The sequence below is a fragment of the Aythya ferina genome (assembly GCF_964211825.1).
Source record: "Aythya ferina genome assembly, chromosome: 8".
NCBI lineage: Eukaryota > Metazoa > Chordata > Aves > Anseriformes > Anatidae > Aythya > Aythya ferina.
The window spans coordinates 18201894-18225348 of NC_140304.1; the positions used below are offsets into that span (position 1 = coordinate 18201894).

General features: G+C 39.8%; 2 protein-coding genes and 1 long non-coding RNA gene across 3 annotated transcripts in view; 1 reads left to right on the top strand and 2 right to left on the bottom strand.

Moving 5' to 3' along the window:
- HS2ST1 (heparan sulfate 2-O-sulfotransferase 1) overlaps nucleotides 1–1771 on the bottom strand; it is a 79778-nt gene extending 78007 nt beyond the window's left edge. The window contains exon 1 of the mRNA XM_084527571.1: nucleotides 1451–1771. Coding sequence (XP_084383697.1) covers nucleotides 1451–1574 — 124 coding nt within the window. The 5' untranslated portion in view covers nucleotides 1575–1771. The remainder of the gene's footprint in view (nucleotides 1–1450) is intronic.
- A 537-nt stretch (nucleotides 1772–2308) lies between these two features.
- Nucleotides 2309–22289, top strand: SELENOF (selenoprotein F). Its single transcript, XM_084527572.1, has 5 exons — nucleotides 2309–2463; nucleotides 4082–4249; nucleotides 13383–13446; nucleotides 19515–19564; nucleotides 21316–22289. The coding sequence occupies exons 1-5, from the start codon at nucleotides 2407–2409 to the stop codon at nucleotides 21445–21447; spliced, it is 471 nt and encodes a 156-aa protein (XP_084383698.1). The 5' UTR covers nucleotides 2309–2406; the 3' UTR covers nucleotides 21448–22289.
- Nucleotides 3064–23455, bottom strand: part of LOC311440539 — a 29263-nt gene continuing 8871 nt past the window's right edge. The window contains exons 2-3 of the long non-coding RNA XR_014695459.1: nucleotides 8083–8190; nucleotides 3064–4703 (exon numbers count right to left, since the gene is read on the bottom strand). This is a non-coding gene — a long non-coding RNA (uncharacterized lncRNA). The remainder of the gene's footprint in view (nucleotides 4704–8082; nucleotides 8191–23455) is intronic.

A 23455-nucleotide genomic window follows, 5' to 3' on the forward strand; every position in this document is an offset into this window, starting at 1 on the left:
ATCTGAAATAACTCTGCTCTCCTACTCGCAGCATAGTAAGTACTCCTTACTTCTTTCTGGGATGACAGCTTATCACCTGACATTAATACATGCATGTAGCATACGAAGAGCCCGCTGACACACAGCCCAGAGGCCAGAGCCCCTCTGTTCCATCGCCATGCCCTTGTGCTTCTCACATGGCTGCAATCGCTCCTTAGGCGGGCAGGGGGAAGGACAGCAGCACAGGCCCCTCGGGCCAGCCACGAGCTTGGCTCAGAGGAAGCCATTCGCCATACTACAGCTCTGTGGTAATGTCACAGACACAGTCAAGTGATTTCTACAGTGAAACACTAGCATTTGCTAGTCTTAAAATATACACCAGATAAAAAAGGGAGACATTCAGCCAACCAGACACTCTTTAACAAAGCATACACTCAAGTTCAGAAACAGAACCAAAATTCAAAGCTGCTGCTGAAAGCCCTTTTTGCCCCCCTTAGGTTTTAGAGGATCACTGGTAAGTTGCTCACAAAGCAAATCTTTCCATCGTACTTTTAATGGATACTTTACAATAGTTTTCCCTTTTCCTCACAAAATGAAATCAGCAGAACACAGTAATTAGATGCTTGCACCACCATAGCCCAAGCTCTGTCTTTTTAATCCTCTAGATATGTAACTTACATCCATTGCATGTATGTTAAGGAGGAAGTCTCTCCAGCAAAAAGCTCTATTCTCAGGTTGCATTATGTTGATCCCTTCAACGCCAGGCGCTGGATTCTCCTAAAGTACCACACGCTGCCAGTAATGGAGGCTCTGAAGTTGCGGGCGCCAACGCGCTTAAAGCGGGTGGGTACCAAACACCCCTGAACCCTGAGCACCTCCACCTGCTTGAAACTGCCTGCTGATTTCTTCCACTCTCCAAATTTTCGTTTACAATTACCGGGGTTACGCCTCGGTGACAATCGCTACGCGATTTCGGGTGGCAGACGCGCACAGCACGAGCACCCGGAGCTCAGGCAGGTCAGCCGGTGCCGCTGGCAGGGTCCGTGCCAGCCCCTAACACCCCACTGCTGCTCAGGCCGGGCAGGGCAGGCTGAGAGGCGGCAGCCCGGCGGCACTCGCCCCCATCTGACGCTCGGTTCCGCGGGCCGGCCGTGCGAGGGGCCGGGTGTTAGGGGCCGCACGGTGCCCAGACCCGCTCCCGGCTGGAACCGCCGCTTCCCTCGGGGCGCTGGCAGTGCGGGTGCCTCAGAGGAGCCCGGCCGGGGGGCACACCGGGCTGCCGCTGCCCCGCGCCTCCAGCGGCTGCGTGCCCGCACCGCGGGACCCTCCGGGGCGCAGCGACCCCGTGCCGGCGGCCCCGGCCTCACCCCGCGCCCTCAGCGGCGGCTCAGCGCCCGCGGGGCCCCGGGGCCCCAGGGAAAGGCCGGGGCCTCCCCGCCCGCCGTGCCGGTGCCGTCCCGGTGCCGCTCACCCAGCTTTCCGCGGGACTCCTCCAGCTTCTGGATCTGGTTCTCCAGGAAGAGCACGGCCACGCCGAAGGCCAGCACGGCCAGCAGCTGCAGCTTGGGCGGCACCATGATCCTGAGCAGCCCCATCGGCGGCCCCGGCGGCGGCGGCGCCGCAACCCGGGCTCACGACATAACGCGGGGCCCGGCCCGCGGCGGCGGCAGGCAGCGGCCGAGAGGCGCTGGCGGAGGCGGGGGACGCGCACCGGGCCCGCCGCCCGCTCACATCGCCCCGGCCCCGGCGCGCGGCGCCCCCGGCCCCTCCCCCGCCTGCGCGCGCTGCTCAGCAACCGAACGCCCGCCGCCCGCCCGCCGAGCCCCCGCGCCGCGCCCCGCCCCTCGCCCTCCGCCATTGGGCGGGGCAGCGCCCGCCCCGCCCCTCGCCCCGCCGGATTGGTCCCGCTCGGCTGAGGCCACGCCCTCCGGGCAGAGGGTGGCCCCGCCCCCTCCGCACGCCCGGCTCAGCGCGGCCCCGCCCGCACGCGGGGCTTCGCGGTTGGGAGGGGTCTCGTGGGGTCCCGCCCTCCTGCTCGGTGCGCATTGGGCGGGGGTACAGCAGTGCTCCGGGAACGAACAATGCTATTGGACGGACCGCTGTCAATCACCGCTGCCAGGGGCCTGTGCACCGGTCGGCTGCAGCGTTCCGGAAGGAGAAAAGACCCGGCTCTAGGGCTGCCCGCATAGTGCCGGTCTGAGGAGGGGAAGATCGCCTCGTGTACCCCGCGGGGAGCGCGGCTCTGAGCACAGCGAGCTGGCCGGGACAGCGCAAAGCCCCGGCTGAGCCGCTCCTCCCCGCTGTGCCAGCGGTGTGAAGGTAGCCCCCTCCTCCTTTCCCCTATCAGGCAACTATCCGGGCACCCGCACCGGCTGGGGTCCTCCGGCGGGCCCCCGGCGACGCTGGCAGGAGCGGGCGGGGCCCAAGATGGCGGCGGCGGCGGCGGAACGCGGCTGGCTCGGGCTGCTGCTGGGGCTGCAGGCGGTGAGCGGGGCTGGGGCCGCTCCGCCTCGGGGCTTCCGCCGCTTCGGTGCTCCAGGGGCCCTCAGGGCGCTCCCCGCCTCGGCCCCCGGGGTGGGAGACGGGGCGCGGCCCGTTGGCGGGTTGGGCTCGCAGAGCTCGGGGCAGTTTGTGGCGGTTGTTCTCTGGCCCCGAGAGGCTTCCGTTACAGTTAGCGGTGTTGCTGTAACGCAGTGCGGGAATTGGGGTGCTAAAATATAAAGAAGAATAGCGGGGACACCCAGCTGCTTCCTTCTCGTGCAGTACAGCTGGGTCCCGTTGTTGCTTTCCTCCTGTTATGTGCGCAAAGGAATTTGTCAGCGTTCTGTGGGAAAAAGTGCTTTTTGCCTGTCAGAATAAAATAATAATTTCAAGGTCTTTTTCTATATTTTATGCATTTCCATACGTGCTTTATTTCTTTCCTCTTTTTTTTTTTTTTTTTTTTTTTTTTTTTTTAGCAAATACAGAAACAGTAATGCAGTACCTGTATATTTTCCATCAATTCCTAATGTTTAAAATTTGTTGTCACATCAGTGCCACATCCTTTATTTGGCCCTGGGATGGCAGCTTGAGGGAGGAAAGTGCTTTTTCTCTCTACCTTAGCTTTGGCACGTTGTATGTATGTTACATTATGGGTGAATGTGAAGTCCAATTTGCTGAATGAGGGAATTTAAGTTTTCTTCTATAATTTTCTATTGGGCCAGCGTAATTCTTTTGACTCTTGCTCTATTATCATCCACCCCTGTTTGTTGATGTCCTCTTACTCCTCTGAACACAGAGATGCCTGCAGATCCTTTTGCTGGAGTTTGATCCGTTGTTTTTTTGCCCAAAATCATTCACCCAGACAGAAGTGCCTGGGAAGCTCATCTCTCTCAGTTCCTTCCCTCCCTTTTTCTCTTCCCAGTGTGCAGCTGGAAGGAAAGGCTTTAAGCAAGGCTGTGATATTTCCCTGGGTAGGGAAATAAGAATGTGAAAGCAAAAACCAAATATATTACTGAAGTGCTGGGATAGTTGGTAAAGGTGTTTTGGCTGCTCACTAAAAACAGAACTGGTGTCCTACACAGAAAACGTGTAATTGATTTTCCTGTAACAATGCACAAATGAAATTAAAACCCTACTTGTGTGCGTTGTTGAGTTCTTTGGTCCACTTCCTCACTCCCTGCTTGAGCTTTTCCCAAGCTTGGCTGTTATAATTACTTTCTGAGTGTGTTTTCAGTGATAGGAAATCAACTGAGATTGTTTTCCAAAACACATATTAGAGAAGCGTACCCATGTGGATTTCAGCTGATTCCCCGTTTTTTTCTGTTGCCCTTTCTTTGGAGCTAGCAATGGAAAGACACTGGAGTTGTAGAAGTACACGTGAAAGCAGCAGGTCTGATACTTTGGAACATACACATTGTGAGTGATGTCTAGAGGTCACTATTAGTTTTAAGACCATTTCTCAAAATAAGGTGGTGGTTTGCACTTATGAGCAGACCATGAGGTAGTGTCATAAAATGGTCACCAGAGATTAATTGTTCTTTCTACTTGTTAAAGAACTTAAAAGCTTCCTCTTTAAAACAATTAATTTAATACTAAAATATAACGTTGTATTGATTTGCAGGTATATGTATATGGAGCACAGTTGTCATCAGAAGCTTGCAGAGAACTGGGTTTCTCCAGTAACTTGCTCTGCAGTTCTTGCAACCTTCTCGGGCAGTTCAATCTGAATCAGCTGGATCCATTCTGCAGGCAGTGCTGCCAAGAAGAAGCTCAGCTGGAAACCAGAAAGGTGGGTTCTAGACTAAATCCTTTATAGAATAATTTAATGCAGAAATTATTATTTTTTACCTCTAAATATGCGAGAATCTGGATTATAATCTGAAGAGGAAAATGCAATATATGTATGGTCTAGATTTGCAGACTTGCCCTACTGCCCTACAGGAATGTCCCGGTCTGAGCAGAGGAACCTTTGGTTCTCTTGACAGCCTTTTTCTATTGCAAAGTGACTACTGGTAGCTGCGTCCAGCTGCTTTGAATTGAAAGATGTATGGGATTTGAAGAGGGCAAAAATAGAGGAGAAGGAGACTGGAACAGCTGATCACAGTTATTGGTTGGTCTCTGACCCATATGCAGTGTGATGGTCAGGACTGTTCAGTCCCCAGGCACAAGAGGCTGCTGCGGCCGTCAGGTGAACTCCTGCACGGGCAGGAACGTGACAGAAACAAGACTGCTGAGCTCCTACACTGTTAGAACAGAAAGATTGGGATGAATGCTCAAGAGTCTGTGCTGTACTTCAATCAGAAAGGCTAAAGCAAGACCTCTATTTTAACTGGGGTATGTAAATAGTTATCTTACCTAAGGTGTTGAACAAGAATGAATTTTTACAGAACTCGTGAAAAGAATGCATGCTTTTAGATACGCTTTAATTTAAGGGTGCTCTAGAATGCATAGAACAGTCAGCAGGACTGTAGAGATCTCGGGGGAGAAGAGATGGTGAAATTATTTGTAATGACTAGGAGATAGTTAAATAACCGACAAAATGGAATTAATCTAGCAGGCTTTTGCTGTCAGTTAAATTCGACATATTACTAAAAAATAAATCTGTGCCTATGAGTTTTTAACAAAATCACTTATTACTGTGTTTAGATGCATTAAATACCAAGAAGCAAGTCTTTTGAGATCTGAGACAAGTTTAATTTCTGGAGAATGCTTCTGTTCTTATAAATACGTATGTATGTATCTATGCATGCACACATACAAAAGCTGAAAACTCTGCAAATAAAATTTTAATGAAACGTACTAAAAGGAATGTAAAAATAGGAAATAGTCTGCAACTGCCCTGTGGTTGTGTGCTGCAGTGAGTAACAGTTGTGGTGGCAGCAGCAAGGCTTCCTGTCCTCACACGAGAAGCAGGTGCTTTTATTTGTTCAGGTAATGTGCCTACAGCTTATGTAAACAGTTGTATAACAGTTCTGTCAGTGTATGTAAAATACATCACAAGAACCTGTGGATCAGGATAATTTGTGTTGTCATTTGTTGGGGAAATAAAGTAGAGGAGGTGTATTGCATTACTGTCAACATAAGTTCTGAGGACAGAAATCTGTCTTAATTTATTAGTAATTCATTCAAATATGTGACTTACTTTGTATTGGAAACATTATTGCATTAAAATCCAAGCTGGATCAAAGAAAGAACAGAATTTAAATTGATAGATATTTTTCTGATTATCCGGAATCAGACCTAGATTTCACACTTTTTGTGGATAATCACACTTTTGTGTAAGACTAATCAAGTGCTTGTTTATGATCAGGGCTTAAATTAAAAATATTTGCAGTCCTAAAACTTTTTCCATTTCAGTCATGCCAAATGTAGTAGAAGAAAAACCTTAGGGCTGGAAGAAATCTCAAGGTTGTTTGAGATATTCCTTCGCAGTGAGCTGGAATCTGTTGTGTATTCACAGGAGCCTAGAGATGGTATAATCTAAGTTTGCTTTTTCTAAGCTGTGTTGGGTTACTCAGTTTCATATTTTTTGCTTGTGCTTTGTTGCAAACATGAGTAATTTCCTGCTGTATTGAAATATTGGATTTTTCTATCATTATTGTCGAGTGCTAAAACACAGCATCTTTTCTAACGTTCTTTTGAACACTGCTTCAGAGTGTGGAATTCTTTGTAAGATTACATTCATGCACAGCCACTGTTTGAAAATCTATGGTTCATATTTACTGCATTTTTGAAACTTGTACAGAGTAAATTCCTGTGAAGACTAGCCAGTAGAAAATTAGTATTGGGAGTTTTGAGCATGAATATTAATATCTAAACAGATTATATACAGAATCATCACATTTTGGATTGACTTGTGGTTTAACATACTGCTGCTTCCTGTAGGTGTCTGCATCTGGGCTTAAGATTTTACTCTTAAATCTTTATTCTACTGAAAATTTGATAGTTAAGAGCGAACAGATGTTAAAAATCTTAAGTGTTTTTCCTTACCTTTCTGCTTGAAGAAATTTTTTAATCTTACACTAAAAAGCTGCATCTAGATGTAAGATATCTGACTGGCTGATTAGCAGCCTTGTATATTGCAGGGCTCCAGAGCTGTGGTGCTCTGGATTTTGTTAGTGCTGTGAGTACATGCTCAAATATCCTCAAAACAGATGAACCTTTTTTCTGAACCACGATTACAGTACATCACCTAGCTTGTTCATTATGTGAGCAGATACTTATTACCATCATGTAGCAGCATGCTGATTATCTGTGTTAAAGACAGACGTGCATGCTATTAGATAGTTCCAGGACAGACTTTGGGGTACACAGTTAGTTCTCCTTAAAAGTATGTAGCAAAGGTTAGAAATGTAAAAAAAAAAAAAAAAAAAAAAAAAAAAAAGTACTACTTCATTGCATGACTTGCACCTGTGTTTTAAGTGAGAATTTAAAATTAAAGGTAAGGGGGAATAGCATGTGTATCTGAGAATCTTTATGCAGCATCACTGCTTTTCAAAAATGACCTGTGAAGTACCTGTGCACAGTCCCAAAATACCTCGTGCTGAGTAGCATCAGGGCAACCCTGTATGAGGTATGTTTGTGGGGTTCAGTTCTTTTATATTCTTGACAGATATTTATTAATCCTCATCTTGTTACTGGTCCAGTATTCTGAGAATTATCAGTGCTGAAAATACCTGCAAGGCACCCCTGTCTCCCACTACGTCTTAAATTCCGCTGCCATCTGTCCAATGAAATATTTTAATTGCTTCATAACTTTACTGTAGGTAAAATGGAAAAATTCTTTTGGTTATTTTCTCCTCTTCTAGAGATTTTGTATTCAGCTGCAGACTAATTCAGAAGCTAGCTTAAACAGTATTGCTTTAGACAGCTGCAAGTTTTAAGCCTCAGTCTGTCAGATGCAGAGTGCTGCTGGTGTGTAAAACACAGAAGGATGAAATGGAGGTGAAGCTAACTGTGCGTGAAATTGTAGTAGCAGGAGAGATTGTCCATATTTTACAGTAGCTGAAAATAGCTGCACTCCATCTGCAGCTTCGCTTGTGCTGTGTGATCATTTCAAATGTAGCTATAAGCATATTCCATTAATTGTAAACTGTTATCTTAGATTTATCTCAAGAATGTGTTAAAATCCAAATGGATTTTAAGAATTAATACTGGGATGAAATCTGCAATCCATTAAATGTCATAGCTGCATTGTGCAGGATTGCAACAAACCTTAAAAATCATTAATATTTGTAAACAAGAGCTTTGAAATATATTTTGCATACTAACACCTTGAACTTAGCATTTTAAATTTCTATTGTTAAGTATTTCTAATAGCATAATGCTGTGCAGTTTGCAGGGTTACATCAGCTGTAAGCAAAAGTTGGACAGGAAGTTTCAGACATTAAAATGTACGGCATAGACAGAAAACTTACTTCAGGTGCACGTTACTATTTCTAGCGTGTGATTCCACTGTAAAACAAGGTACACGTTGATACAGTAGTCCTTGCGCATACCTTTTGAAGTACACACATACTTCTTAATATTATTTTTTGCCCAACTTCTACTAGATATAACAATATACATAACTCAGATATTTCTGAAATGTAAAATGAATTATTCTGCCCAAGAGAAACTTACCTTCTTGTGTTTGGGTCACTTTCATGGAAGGTTCATTTCTTCAGACAAACTAAGATTCAAGTCATCCATCTATCTGTAGCAGGAAAGCCTTACAGCTGGGAGAGCTCTCTATAAATAGACTCAGCAGTGAAAAAGGTGATGTGAGGGAAACAATAAAGGTTAATTTGCTAAATGTGGGTTACAATTGTTAATGTGCACCTGTGCTGAGGAATGGTATAAGTTTAGCTAATTAAGTCTGACCTGCTTCATCTGGGTACACATCTAGATAAAATGATTAACTCCACATTTGTTGAAACAACTTCAAAAAGTGCAGTTTCCAAATAAATTAAATGCACAAAGTCAAGTAAATAGTTGTTGATTTCTGTTCTCGTTGTTTTATTTGCAGCTCTCCTAAGATGCTTTCTGTTCTAATAAAAGCAGAGATTCTCAACAGTAGAAGAGTGATTTAGGGATTTTACTTATAGAAGCAAGTAGATAGTTATGTAGTGAAGTTAAACAGCATATTTCAAAGTTGGAGCTTAAAAACTGTTCTCTGTCTACTTTTTAATGTGACCTATTTACTAGGTTCAAGTAGGCACGTGTATGTAGGAGCCCTTCTTCTGGCACCCTTATTCTCTATTCCACTTTGCCTTTGTGCCTCCACTGTAGTTCTGCAGAGGTCTAAATTTATTTAACTGCTCATTGCTCAACTTCTGCACTTTCTCTCTCACACCTTTGTTTCAGATCTCTTGTTTACCTGACCTTGCACAAGACCATTTCAGAGAGCAAAGTTAACAATCATGATCTGGTCGGAAGAGAAGTTGTTTGTGGGCTTCTGGGTTGTTGGCTGAAAAGTACAGAAATGTTTACACAATACTGCATAGAGGAGCTTGTTTAGCACCAAAGCTGAAAAATTTATTTTCCTACAAATAAACAAGAATTTAGATTCTGCTTCAGAAGAACAGATGTGTTCAGAGGAATATGCCTATACTATATATACTTTATATATAGTGTATATATATATATATACACACACACACATACAGACACAGATGCTGTACTATATACCCCTAGTCACAGGAATAGCAGTAAGTCATATGTAACACTTTTTTGACTATTTGATTCTTTGTTTACAAGCTGTTATTTAGTTAGACATTTCATTCATATGATAATAAGTTGTGAATGAGAGGAGTCTCTGTAGCTAAATTTACCTATGACATCATTTCAAAATGATCTTTGTGTAGCAATGACTTTAATGGATTTCTGCATTACAGAACATTAATTGATAATGCTCCTGGCAGTGAGATTTGCTGGCTGCTGTTCTCTTAACCCACAGATTCTTGTCAATTTTCTGTCTTGAGAGAAGGGGAAGACTAGAATAATTTTGAAAACTAACTGTCCATACAAATATCTTGAGTTCCCTCCCTCACAGAAGTTTAAATACTTCACATGTTGGTGTATATTTCTTTATCTTAACTAATTGAATTTTCTAGTAAAAACAAAAAGAAGTACAATTGAACTGGTAGTTACGAGAGTTTAGGAAAGACCAAAAGAAACTTGCACCAAAGTCTCTCCTGTTTGCTCTCCTGAGAAATGAGGTCACAAACACTAACTATTAATTTATTGTTTCGCTTCTTCTGGAGAATAAAATAAAAATTAACTTGCATGCATTCTAAAATCACATGCCCTATTTTATAACAATACTGTCTTGTATGTACCAAGCAACCGTGGCCAATAGGAATAACAGCAATTATCCCAAGTTTTATTGACTCTAAAGGAAAGTCAAAAATAGCATGAGTTGATATGGGGCAAGGGAGGTAGGTGTCTTTGGCAGATCTGCTTATATAGTAATATGAAATGAAAATATCTGTTAATTTCATAAGAGCAATTTTTTTTTTGCATTCGGAAAGAGATTAATTGTTGGTAAATATTTAGTGGAAGACTGTCTTGAACCTAAGAGAGTAAAAATTCCAGAGTTCTGGCAGTAGTCACATGCTTTTCTTTTTTTTTTTTTCACTGATTGTTCTCTAAGCTTAATTAGTTTGTAAACCCCTTGATATTGGGAGACGAAAATATGCAGATACCAGAATGAATCTAGGTACCGTAAGACAGCTCTTTACCAGTGTCTGGCATTATCTTAACAACCCATTTCATTGCATGTTTAAGACATGACAGTACTAGAATTTTTTAGCTGATCATAAGCAGCAGTACAAATTCAAGTTGAGTGACACTTCATAACCTCTGCAGGGTCAGGCTCAGTCAGTAACTGGAAGAAACTGGTATGGAAAATATAGGGAATAACTTAAGGTATTTTACAAGACTTTGTTGTTACTTACACTGTAACACCATATTATGATGATCAAGGAGCAGTTTCTGTTAAGTACAATTTTTTCAGTTCTATTTGATTTGATTTACTTGGTTGTAAACACCAACAGTTCTATGGCAGCTGCATAGCAGGAACGTAATTTTTCTTTTTTGGAATTTTCAGTCTGAGTAATTGTGGTTATGGTACAGTACCTATTGATAAATGAACCATTGCTGGAACTTTGTCTTGTAGAAATAGCTTCAATTCCCTTCTAAATACCAGGAGAAATGTTACTTTCTTTCACCTAAGTCAAGGTTCCTTGTTGTTAATTGAACACCTATTTTAGTTGGACCACTAATGTTAATGGAACAACTATTTTTACAAAATATTTTTACCTAACACTGTTGTTACATAAGTGGTGTTTTATTATCTTATAATTACCACTCTATTGGGCATGATGGTGTGTTTTTGTGTTTTCCCCCCTCTCAGTAGTGAAGAGCCATCCTTATTACATCAGTTTGAACTATTACAAGCTACTCATGTGCTTACAAAAAAGCTTTTGAATGAAATTTAACTCAAGTTATAGCTTTGTAGAAGATGAGGGAAAAATTCAGTCTTTGTCACAGTAGCCTTCGAAAGCATCCTGTTAGAATGCTTTAAAAAAAGCAAAGATTTTTATAGATACAGACATGAGTCAGCATGGAAATCATAACAGTACTTATTTGAGACACCAAAATGGACACCAGTAATCGTTTAGAGAGTCTTTCTTTCATTGCTTGCAGTACTAAACTCACTTTCATGAACGCTAAAACAAGTGAAGCATTATTTTAAAATGAACCAACTTACAAGTTAAGCATTGTGTAATGAACTGACTCGTCATACTTGTGTGCCTCTGCGCTGAGTGATACATGTCATTCTTGGGAATGCTTGAGCACAGGAAATGCCTTTGCAAGGGAGTTTGGTGGACATCTGCTCTGGCCATGATGGGGTACTAGCAGTAGGAGATGTGAACAAGTATCCTTTTTGTTGTGGGCTTTCTAAGTGATGCAAATAAACCTGCATTTTGTGCAAAAGACACCTTTGTTTAGAGTTACAAATAAAGTCAATTTATTTTACTTTCTTGTCTAGCCATCTAGAGAGCAGCTGTTTGTGCCAGCATGAATCTGAACTTTTTAGTAGCAGCACAGTTGGGCTTCAATTACGGCAGAGTTATAAGCTCAAAATGCAGGCATCACTGCTTGAGCTGCTTTCTTTGCTAAACTTTATTTCTATCAGTTATTGGATAGGAGTTACAAAATGGGAGTATTTTGCAATTACAGTATGTCCTATACATCTTAGATTCCTGCAGTGATCTTGCTTCCATAGAAATCCCTGTTTAAAAGGAAGAAATAAACTGGAAGAATTATTTGCAGTAATGAGAAGTCAAAAATGCTCTATTACCATTTGGTGTACTTATTTTTTTGTACACATATAGAAAATAACTAGTTAACAGCATGTCTTATCTTTTATGTCTATTGCATTTTTCTATCAAGAATTAGCATAAAGTAACTGTCAGTACACAGAACCAGTATCATTGTTCAGGGCCTTAGTGAGCATACAAACTAATATTTGAATCTAAGATTGCTGATATAAATGTTTTTAAAAGAATAATGAATGGAGACAGGCTAAGAGAAATTCAGAATCTCACTGTTCAACATTTTCTCCATCTTTGTAACTCCTCCATCTTCAGACTTTCATGGTTTAAGTCCAGAGGGAGTTAATTATGCAGGTTGGTATCTGAGATTCTAATCAGTTCTTTTTTAAGATGAAAATCTTTATTTTGGGGTGAAAAATAAGCTTCAGAAATGGTATTTTTAATCTCTCAAGTGTTGTTTCATAGCAGTACTAGGTTCTAACAGTCAAATATTTTATCTTAAATCTAACATTTAGTTGAAAAATATGAATGTAGTTGAGGTCCTGGGATACTGTGCTAAACAGATAATGCAACGTAGTATTTTTAGTTCCATTTCCTGTAGAAGTAATGATTAGTGATCTGTTCAGGTCAGGCAAGAAGTCATAATTTCCTTGGAAATGATTGGAGTATTTCATGTTCTAATCATGTGTATTTAGACAAATAATGAGTTGAACCTAAATTCAGAAGATGCGCATTCTGAAATGCAGATGTACTCCTGACCATCCATAGTGCCTGCACAGATGGATGATGAAGTTTTAATAAAATTGTCTTACTTCGAGATTTCAGTTGTCTGCTTTGCTTTTATGATTTGTCACTCCTTTTTCAGAAAGGTGCTCATTACATTTCATAGTGAAAGCTTATTTTCGATTCCATGTATCCACAGTTCATATTTTAAATCAAATATGAATTTTACTTCATTTCAGAACAGTTGTGTTTTTCCATGTCTGAACTTGCACATTTGTTATAAAAGCACCATCTAAAATAAGAGCAGAGGTCTTAATTGTATACGGAATGAAATGAATTGAAGCAAAAAAAAATAAATAAAAAATTAAGCTTTTAACTGTTAGCTCCCCTACAAGCAGTAGGGGCTTCACATGTGATTTGGAAAACAGAATTGACAACCATTTGTATTAAGAATTTACAACCATTCCTATTAAATGCCTAGCTTTACAGAATGAAGTTCTCTTTTAGTAGCAGGAAAAATCTGTTACTAATTTATATTTAAGATGCAGCAAGCTATAGAATGAATTGCATGATGCAGAAAAAAAAAGTTTAAAAATGTAGCAATACACAAGATTAATACATATTTTTTTTTAATTTAGATACTACATTTTAAAGAATTGAAATTAACTCATATTTGGTTTTAATCACATTGATTTTGAATACCTTGCATAGCTGACTCTAGTGATTGCCATCCAAGAGAAGCATCAAGTTTAGTCAAGCCTTATGCTTTCCTCAAAGACAAATAGATTAAATATTTGATATTGATCCTCAAATTGATAAATAAATAAACTAATAATTTGTATTTTTAATGTTACTAATAGCTTTTATATATTCTTACAGCTTTATGCAGGAGCTGTCCTAGAAGTATGTGGATGAAAATTGGGAAGGTTCCCTCAAGTCCAGGGTAAGTAAAGCCAATACTGTTCTTTAAAATATGAAATACTGTCACAGCCAAATGACAAAATGCGCTTTTAAGTGCTTCTACGAGTAGTCATAAATTTCATATATTACATCAGGAAAGTTGCATTGACCTGAGACTCATGAAACTGGTCTCCAGTAATTGATAGATGAAATTATATAGCGTGCTTATGGAACTACTTTCTTTTCACAGATCCTGCGGTATAATTGTTTTGTCAGTGGATAATGATAATCAACTAAAGTGAATAGAATACAGCAGTGTAGAAGGAAAATCAATACCATCAGTGTGGGGGGGGAGGAAGCTGCAGGAAAAACCTCTATGATAAATTTCAACCTGGAATTTTGTTATAAATGGGGAAAGAGCTTAGGTGACAGCAGTGCTTTTTTCAGTAATGAAGTTCCGAATACTGTACTTAATATCAGTTGGACATAAAGAAAAAAAGACTGATCTAGCTTTAGAAATAAAAATGCACAAAAAGCGCATCCCCATCTATCATGGCCAGTACTAATATCACCCCATTTGAAGGCTGATTGATGAACAAGAAATAAAAGAATTTTAAACCAGGTTGCAATTAATCTAAGTTATGCTGCTTTAGATTCTCCTTCTACCGCCTCTACCTACACACAGTTCTGTTACTTGACCACAAGGCTAGAGGAAAGATACTTTTTGTTTCCCACTCTTTAAAACACCAAAACAAGATCAAGTTAAATGGTTTGTACTACTGAAGGGTGTGTAGGGAAACTAAGTGTGTTAGTACAGGTAACCACGTTATCTCCATGTCCATTTGAATGTAGCAAACTTAAAGACATTCCCAACTGTTGTTATGGATGTGAATTTGTAACAGTGCTCTTTGAGCTATAGGTTGGAACGAAAAGGTAAATGTGATAGTCTGACTCCAGCCAACATCGTGTCCTACTGAAATGTTTCTGTATTGAAACATTTTTCCTGTTGTGTTTCCCTTAAAAAGAAATTGCTGCATTATAAATGTTGTACTGTAAAATTAATTCCTATACTATATGTTTTCAAATTGTTCTTTATAAACGAGCTCTTAAGTATTTATCAATCCATCAAAGTAGAGCACTGAAAATAAAAGTGGCAAGATTCATAGATGAAGCAATATCTTATACCAGCTAACACAGAAAATGTAACAGTTTTTGAATGACATGCATAAAGATGAGGCCCTGCAATAGAACACACAATTAGGTGGGCCAGTGATTGACCTAGAGTATTTATTTTAAGTTGACTTTTCAGTGGCAGCGCTGTTCTGTTCACAATGAGATAAGAGATGACAATGTCTAGTTCTTTCCAGAATGTTTAACAAAAACTGTATTAGGCTGGGTGGTTTTCTTTCATTGACCATTTCTTTCACATCTTGGCATGGTCTTTGTTCATCAGGAGAGTAATTCTCACCTCTCACTGTATGACTCCCTTAGTTAGACAATGAATGTGCTCCCAGTAGATGTAACAAAGACCTTCATCCAAAGACCATGCAGTACGCCACCACATTAGATCCTCTCACTTCAGAGATGCAGCAAGCACTCTGTTGTACTGCTCAAGTTCCCCAAGTGTGAGGGGATTCTTTTAGCAAATGACATGCAATGTGTTATGGGGCTGTACTTTCACATAAGGCCACTTATTTCTGGGTTATTTTTCTCTCTAATTCTTAAATATTGGTCAAAGAACTTCAGAAAGGTCCAGTCATCTTAAGTCTTGCATTTTGTAAAAAAAGTTAGTTAAACTCTTGCTAAGAAATGTAGAATGTTGTGGTAGGAGACCTGCATTTTTATCATAATCTCATAATCTTTTGTAAAACAGATGATTACAAACATACAAACTAAATCAATACTTCAGATTTAGAAGTGCCTCTAGCATTGCTACTCTTGTATGTTACATATCTCATGTGTTAGTAGTAGCTTGCTTCAGTTACTCCCTGTAACACATTTACTTTTTTAGTTTTGAACTTTAAAATACTGTGAAGTTGCACAAAGTACCATGCAGTAGCATGGTTTGATTAAAATATTAGTCTTTTGAAAAATAACTCATGTGCTTCCTAGTAGGAATATTTCAATATGTGAAACATGAAAATGCATCATTAAAAGACTTGTAACATTTTTCTTATTTATTGTTGACACGATGCTGAAGATTTGGCTAGTTATGACTTGTGCTTTCCTAGCACTAAAATCTGAAACTGATGTGATAGGGACAGTAAGTTTTTTAAATCTCCCCCAGGTCTTTCTGATTTGAGGCCATTACGTTTATTCTGATGTGTGTGGAGATAGACAGGGTTAAAAGTGCTCGGCTGTGTGCATAGTTGTTTGAAGACTAGTGTGAGATCTTACTGCTAATGCATATTGACTCTCATTCCAGTATTAACAGATGAGTTTTTAATTTTTTCTCCAATAACATTTTGGATTTTTCCAATTACAGATCAAGCAGATCTTTTCTCCTAAAGCAGGAAACTAAATAATGTGAATTATTCCGTATGTCATCCTTGGTAATCTGGATCATGTCCTTAGAAGTAGATAGTCAACTTTTTTCATAAATTTTAGGACTTATTTATCTAATGCACAGACCTTTAGCTTAGTATGGTGAGATGTGGAGTTGTGTCCCTTTGGGGTCAGGAAGTTTTCTTGCAGTACATCCTATCTCAGAGACAGCAGCACAGGTGTGTGCAGGCATATACATAGATTTGCAGTTTGGGCATGAGCAATACTTCAGTTTTTCAGTAATCTCCATTTAGGATTCTAGGTCTTAATTCCAACAGACTAGTTTTCACAGACTTTCTCAAAACAAGGGGATGTTATAATAATAGCGGTGTTTTTTCTGTTGTAGTGTATTCACAGGCAGACCTTAGGTCTTTACAAGCACAGTTCAATGGTAGGTAGTACCTGTCTTTGCAAAAAGTGTGGTACTGGGTAGGCTTTGAAGTGTTGATACTTATCTGATCCTTTTCTTCCTTTTGTGCATGCACTAGATAGCCTTGGAGAACTTCATAGGCTGTCTTGTGCTCTGAAATGTGACCTTTTAGTTGTAGTTGATTGGATGGCAATCATGTATGCTCTGCAGGCTCACCTCAGGGTTGCCTTCAAACAGAAGGCGTGTGCTTTGGTACTGCATATGTTTTATAACAGCACAAGGTAAAGTGATTTTCTTAACATTATGTGACAGGACAGTTGCAAAGCAGGCAGTAGAACAGCTTTGACTTCTAGTCTGGTGTTTAATTCACCAAAACGTAGTGTCATGGCACCAAGCTCAGAGTTCATCTTACAGAAATCAGTGCAAAATGCCTTTCCTACTCACCCATGTATTAAATACTTTTTTCTCTGCAGCATGTTATTTGTAAAGCTGCTACAGGGAGAGGAAAATTGGAAGATAGCTAGGATTTTAGTATTAAACATCAAACTATTAAATGCTGGTGTAAAGGTGTGTAAGTAGCCCTTAGACACAGGCTCGTAGGAAGCAATAATGTTAATGTCAGGATAGAGGGGGGAAACTGTTGGGGCAGTGCTAGAGGTGGTACATGTGCACTGTTTCACAGGGTAAGCAAGCAGCTGCATGTCACACAGTGTGCACTGTAGCTGCCTCTGACTCAGCATCTGTGTATTCAACCTAGAGCATGATTTTGTGAACGAGAAAAAAAGCATTTGACAGGATAATCAGTATTTTTAATGCACATCAGGATACTAGTTTCTCAATTTAGCTTCCAAAACTGAGAATATAGAAATTAAGTTATTTATATAGTGAGTGTTATTCTTTGTTGCATCATAGAAATTCAAGTGACTAATGCAGAAAATCACTGTGATGAACATTAGAAATAAATATACCATTAACAGAAAATGATTTTGTTCTAGCTGTCTAAAATTTCAGGAAAAACGTTCTGTAGTGCTTCAGCTTTCAGAAGATTTAGACATTTGACATTGATATGAGTGTGCAATAGCTGCTTTTAAAGTGACAAAATGTAATACAGACTACAGAATACTTTCTGCTTCCCCCTAATTCTGTTCACATTTCATGCGAGCTTGTTCTCTCTGACACTGCAGCCAGGGAGTAACCACTCATGTCCAAATGAGCTTTCATCTGTCACTCAATTAACAAGTCCTCACGCCTGCTGAAAGCTTAAAGTGCTGTAACCTGAGTTAACCCCTGAAGGCTATTCTTGAATATAATTGAGTTTCACAGTCCAGATTTGCTTCTGAAACTTTATCGACTTTATGGTGTTATCTTGTCATTTCTCTGTAAGTTGGGCAATTAAATACACTAAATGCTTCTTTAAACCTCCTTTCCATATGAAGTCCTAGACAGTGATGTCAGCTTTAGATTTAAATTGAAAAAACTGGGGAAAAATCCCCATGGAATAGTTCAGTCTGCTGTGGACTTGAGAAACATCTTTGCTTTTTTTTTTTTTTTTTTTTTTGCATTTTACTACTGACAGCCAAGACAACTAACAACTCAAAAGGACGTGAGAAACACTGAAGTTGAAAATGAGTCTGTGAGTTTAAATCAGAGCTGAACTCTGGTGTATGAGCAAGTAGTGGTTATTTAGTGCTATTTGAAATTGTTACATGAGTACAGCATGCAACATGACAGAGTACAGTTCTACAGAAAGAACAGAAGCATTTTTTTCCCCCTTTGGGCATCAACTGTAGCTAGGAGCTTATTGCACCTTTAAAAAAAAAAAAGTTGATGCCGTGTAGTGGTTGGTGCAGCAGGCAGAGTATATGGTTTTGATCTATACCAGGAGCACAGGGGAAGAGGGAAGAAAATAAATGTCACTGTATATACATACTGAGGAAATGTTAAGGTAACTGTCTTCAGTAATACAAAGAGAGGTATAAAGGTGTCAGGGAACATCTTTACAATTATTGAGGAAAGTACTGCATTTCACAAGGCAGCATGCAACTTCAGTCCTGAGGACTGAACTTCAGTCATCTTCACACACCAGCTGGATGCCCTGCAATTCACGAGAGATTCATTGCTGCCTAACCTTGAAAAAGCAACTTAACATGCAGCCAGCACCTCTGCAAGAGTCAATCCATACTGACAGTGTGCATGCTTGGGGAGACGCTGCTGAGATACCATGGGAGCATCCTGGCTCTACTTGATGTCAGTACAGATACTACATTCAGCCTGGAGCATAACTGGAGTGTAAGAAGGAGAAATAAAGACTAAAATTTGAAATACTTTTAGAACTGAGATATTCATTAGGCTAAAGTGTTTGGAAGTAGAGGAGTATGCTCACACTTTGCCCTGAAATAAGTCATATTGTGAATATTATTTTTAAAGTTAACGTTACCACAAGGACAGTGTTGTGCCATAGGGATATGGGAACTGTGCTGCTATCAGCACTTGCTGTTTGTTGACAAGCCCTGCAAGCGAAGAGTTTGTCCATCAGCAGCATAGTTCAAACCTGAACTTCTCTCTGTGTAGCTACATGACAGGCCATAGAGTCCCTCTTGAAATCCCTAAAGGCAGTCAGCTTTAAGAGCAGAGGAGTTACCAACTTCTCATTTCCTATTCTTGATTTCCTGCTGTTTTTTGACATGCAATCTTGGAGATCTCTAAGACAAAATCATTCTTGGGTGCAAGAATAACACCTCTGCCCACAGTTTCCTCTGTGCCCTTTCACCCACACTGCTGCAACTTGTGTGCAGTCTGCTGATGGTGTTTGTTTCATATTTAGCCTCCCTCACAAAGCTTCAGCCAGATTTTGATAACACTAACAGCTTCCCTCTCATCTGCGTATACACAGGCTGGGCTTGTGAAGACTAGTCAGTTGTACACGCAGATAGATTTTTTTTTTAATGTTTGCACTAATGTTCAATGAAATCTCAAGCAAATAAGAAGCTAGTTTGGAATACTAGCCAAATTAGGGTTTTCCTTACGTATAGTATTAGTATTACTAGTTTTTTGAGGATATTGAGAATTTTACTGTTAGAAACTACTTTCTAAAGCCTCATTCCAAAAGAAATAATTAAGGGAATACTAGCTTGAATATAAACTTACTCCATGCAGGTGGAAAAGTTTTGATTCTCTTTCTTTTCTCCAAACTCTAGCTTTTGTCAGGAGTGATAAGCCAAAACTCTTCAGGGGACTGCAAATCAAAGTGAGTAGTAACCTAAGTTTTTTAGTTTTTGAGGGTGTGGGGAGGAGGGATATATACTAAGAAGAATTAAATGTAGTAGAAACAGACCTTTTGTAGATTGTTCCTTATTTGCTGATCAAATCATCCTTCAGGAGGGGATGTATATTTGTTTTGCCAGTATAAATCTTTACAAGTTTCTGCTGCTAGCACTAATTGGCTTATTGCTAAATAAATGGTATCAATTATTTGTTGTCAATGGGGCTTTTTCAGGTTTGTTTGTTGTTTAAATCCAAGAAAAAGTATATTGGAACCCTTAAGTAAAAACAGATGTTAAAAGAATGTGAGGAATGCTTGTGTTCTGACCTGACTGTTGATATCTTGCGTTTAGTTGATTTGTTCTGCCATACTTTCGGTAACCTTTTTTCCTCATTCTGTTCTTCCCTCATCTTCTGATGGAGCTGCCATTTCCATACATTCAGAGATTTTTATTTTTTTCTCTCCTTTCTCTCAGATCTTCCTCAGTATATCTTAGATTATTTTTTTAGTCTTCAAACATCCAGCTTTAGACAACTGAGTATGCTGAGTGATGTTTCTTATGACTGGTGCATAGGCAACATCACATAAGCTGTACTGCCTTAAGCTCAAGCAATTTTTGATTTGAGGATCTAGTGTAAAACTTCCTCTTGAAATCCTACATGAACTTCCAGCATGCTTCACAGATACACATCTCGATTCTCACATCCTTGTGCTCCCATCTCTCTTCACCAAATGGCACCATCTGGAGTCGCTTCATACTTATGCATGGCTGCAATAAGTGATTTGTCTTCTCAGCAGCAGATTACATCTAAAACAGATTTTCTCTGTCTGTCTCATGTATTCATGTCTGTGTGCCCTCCAATTTCTTTCAAAAGCATTCATTCTCTCCTTCTGCATGTATGAATGTTTCATTTTTATTTTAAACTGTAGCTGTATTGAACATCAAAGCAGCCTAGCCTACAATTGGTATGGAGCACTACCAGGAAAAAATGTGCAAGTGGGTCTGGTATTTATTTTACAAGAAATTCAGAAAAACAATTAGAGGAGCTGCTAGCTTCATTAAGTGAAACCAACTAAGGTTAGGTCAGTAAAAGGGTAGAGTAAAATACTCCTAGTGAACTCCTGTTTTCTATAAACTTAAATGGCTAGATCCTTCCAGTGCTCTTAAAAGCTTTTATTTGCATTACGTATTTGGGGGCTCAGTTTTCACAAGTATTATGTTACTAGCTAAGCCTATAGGCAGACTCTGCACTGTTAAATTGGCCAGAAAATTCTAAAGTGGATAAAAAAAAAATCTATTTATTAAAGAATCATTTAGCTGCTTGATTCAAAAATCAAGATTTAGTAACTTAAAACAGTTGAAGTATGATACCTTCGTTCAACACAAGGTGTATGGCATTATCTCACTGCACGTGTGAGTTTGTGTGGTGGGCCAAGGAGAACAAGTAGGTATTTCTGACAGAAACATGCATCTCTTTTTGACTTGCTTTTCCTCCATCCTCTCCTTAACATTAAATGTTAAAAAGCTGCTTTTTACCCATTTCATTTAGGGCAAGTAACTCTACTCCAGATCTTAAAGGAAACATTTACTGCTCTTAAACTAATGGTGTCACTCATTCAGACTTTTTTTCTATTCTTGATTTGATGTCTTAAACTGATTTAAATAAACTGGGGAGGGATTTAAAATGGAGAATACATTTCCCAACCCAAAGTAACTGGCTTATTTCTTTCTTCAGTACGTGCGTGGTTCTGACCCTGTACTAAAGCTGCTGGACGACAGTGGGAACATTGCAGAAGAACTGAGCATCCTCAAGTGGAATACAGATAGCGTGGAAGAGTTTCTAAGTGAAAAATTAGAACGTCTATAAATCACTGCTTTTGTTCCTGTTCTCTTTTCATGTCTTCTCATGGTAATCATCTCAGATGAAGTGAGCTACAATTGAAAAAACATTCCAGCTTCTATGTTAATTTTAAAATATCTATTGTGCTGTACTTATAATTAGAAGGGGAAGCTTCAGCACACATCTGACAAGTTGACAAACAGAATAGCTTGTCTTAATATATTTCAGTTCTTAGTGCATTTATCACCAACGAAAGGATTTGTTTCAAACTTAATTATGCAAATATCACTGATATAATTAGACCTGTTTTTACAAATGCTCTAAAAAATTAAAGAGCTTCAAATAATTGAAATGGTTACCATGCTTTTTGTGTGCTGCTCTTTGTAAACATGTCAGAACCAAATGCAGTGTAATGTCTCCCAAAGAAACTTGACTGCTACTGCCCTCTTCTTTTTGTATTTGAAATGCCCTTTTTACAGAAGCATTGTTTACAATGACTATCTAGTTCACAGGTTTTGAAGCTGATGGAGGAACTCATGCTCTGGTACAGTGAAACATTTAGTAAGCACACTTTAGTGAAGACTACATAGAAAACCCCTGAGGTGTATGCAAGTCAGATGTTCAGGTGTGCTTTACATTAAGTGTTTTGCTTCAGAAAACATGAGAAAGAAGGAAAGCTTTTTCCAGGCTTGCAGCTTTCACAAGTTTATTCTATCAAATGAATTTATAAACTGTTCTTTTAAAAGATTTTTCTTTCTCATTTGAAATTTATGTAAGCAAGGAATATAGATAGCACGTATGTTAGTAAGTCAAATCTATTATGACTTGTCAAGATTTTTCTCACAGTGAATAAACATGGCGAACAAGAATGTGGCTTTTCTGAAGTTTAATTATCAAACAAGTATTTCCTTTAACTACTTCAGGCTCACCAATTTTTGGCTGGATGGGTGTTATGCTATACCTTGAATGGGTACTCAGTTTTTCACTTTTGAATTTTCTATCTCAAGAGATTTATTTTCTTTACAGTCTACCACTTTTATTCCTAACTTGAGAAGAAATCATCAGCTTCATAGCAGAACCAGAACAATTACTTTAAGACTAAGAACACACTAAATATCAGAGCTTCTAAGAGGGATTCTTTAGACCTCACCTTCTGAGTTTTTGTTCCATGAAATATTTTTATAAACTTTCAGAAGGTGCATACAGCTTGATCATGACGCTATATGCATTTTTATCTTTTTTTTTTTTTTATCTCTGCCTTTCACTCCTATCCTTATAAAACACGCTGCTCATCTCCCACATGACTCAGTGTGGGACAGCTACAGCAGTGGTCACTGCTGTCTCAGCAAAAAACAATGACACAAAAAGCACAAATCTTTGCAGCTGGTACTAGTTTATCAGTCATAACATGGATTAATTCTTGGGACATGTGGTGTTCTAGTCAGCATATGGGCTGCAGCCAAAGCATATGGCATGACAACCCCCTATTTTGGTAGTAAAAATATGCTGCCATCCACTGGTCTTTTAATATATTGACTGTATCCCACGCTTATTCCAACATTTGCCAACAAGGAATTTTGGTTTCTGCAGTGATGAATTACCACGTTATTTTAGCAGAGTATTTTAACTATGTCCTTGCCAACCTCAGAGCTTCTCTACCACTCACCAGAGGGATTATTCACTTGGTTTGATATTTACCAAGTATTTCTCTCAGCTTCTCTCCATAATTCCTATCTCACTGTGACTGCCCGGGAGTTTCTGAGTTTTAACCTACCTCTTCTTTTGATATCTGCCTGCTGCTAGCCCAGTATATTCCTAAACAAACTTCCTCTTCCAGCACCAATCTTTCATTCCTGCACTTGCTTGTCATCCAGTGGAGCAAGGAACTCACTCCTGTAGCAGGCAATTACTAGCCTGTAGTAGAAGAGAATGGCAGACTAAAGAAATTCTCCTCCAGCATAACTACGTCTCATGCCTGCAGCCCCAGCTGCCTTCCTACTGTTTCTGTAGCCTCTTGTGTTTTCCTGCACCACTT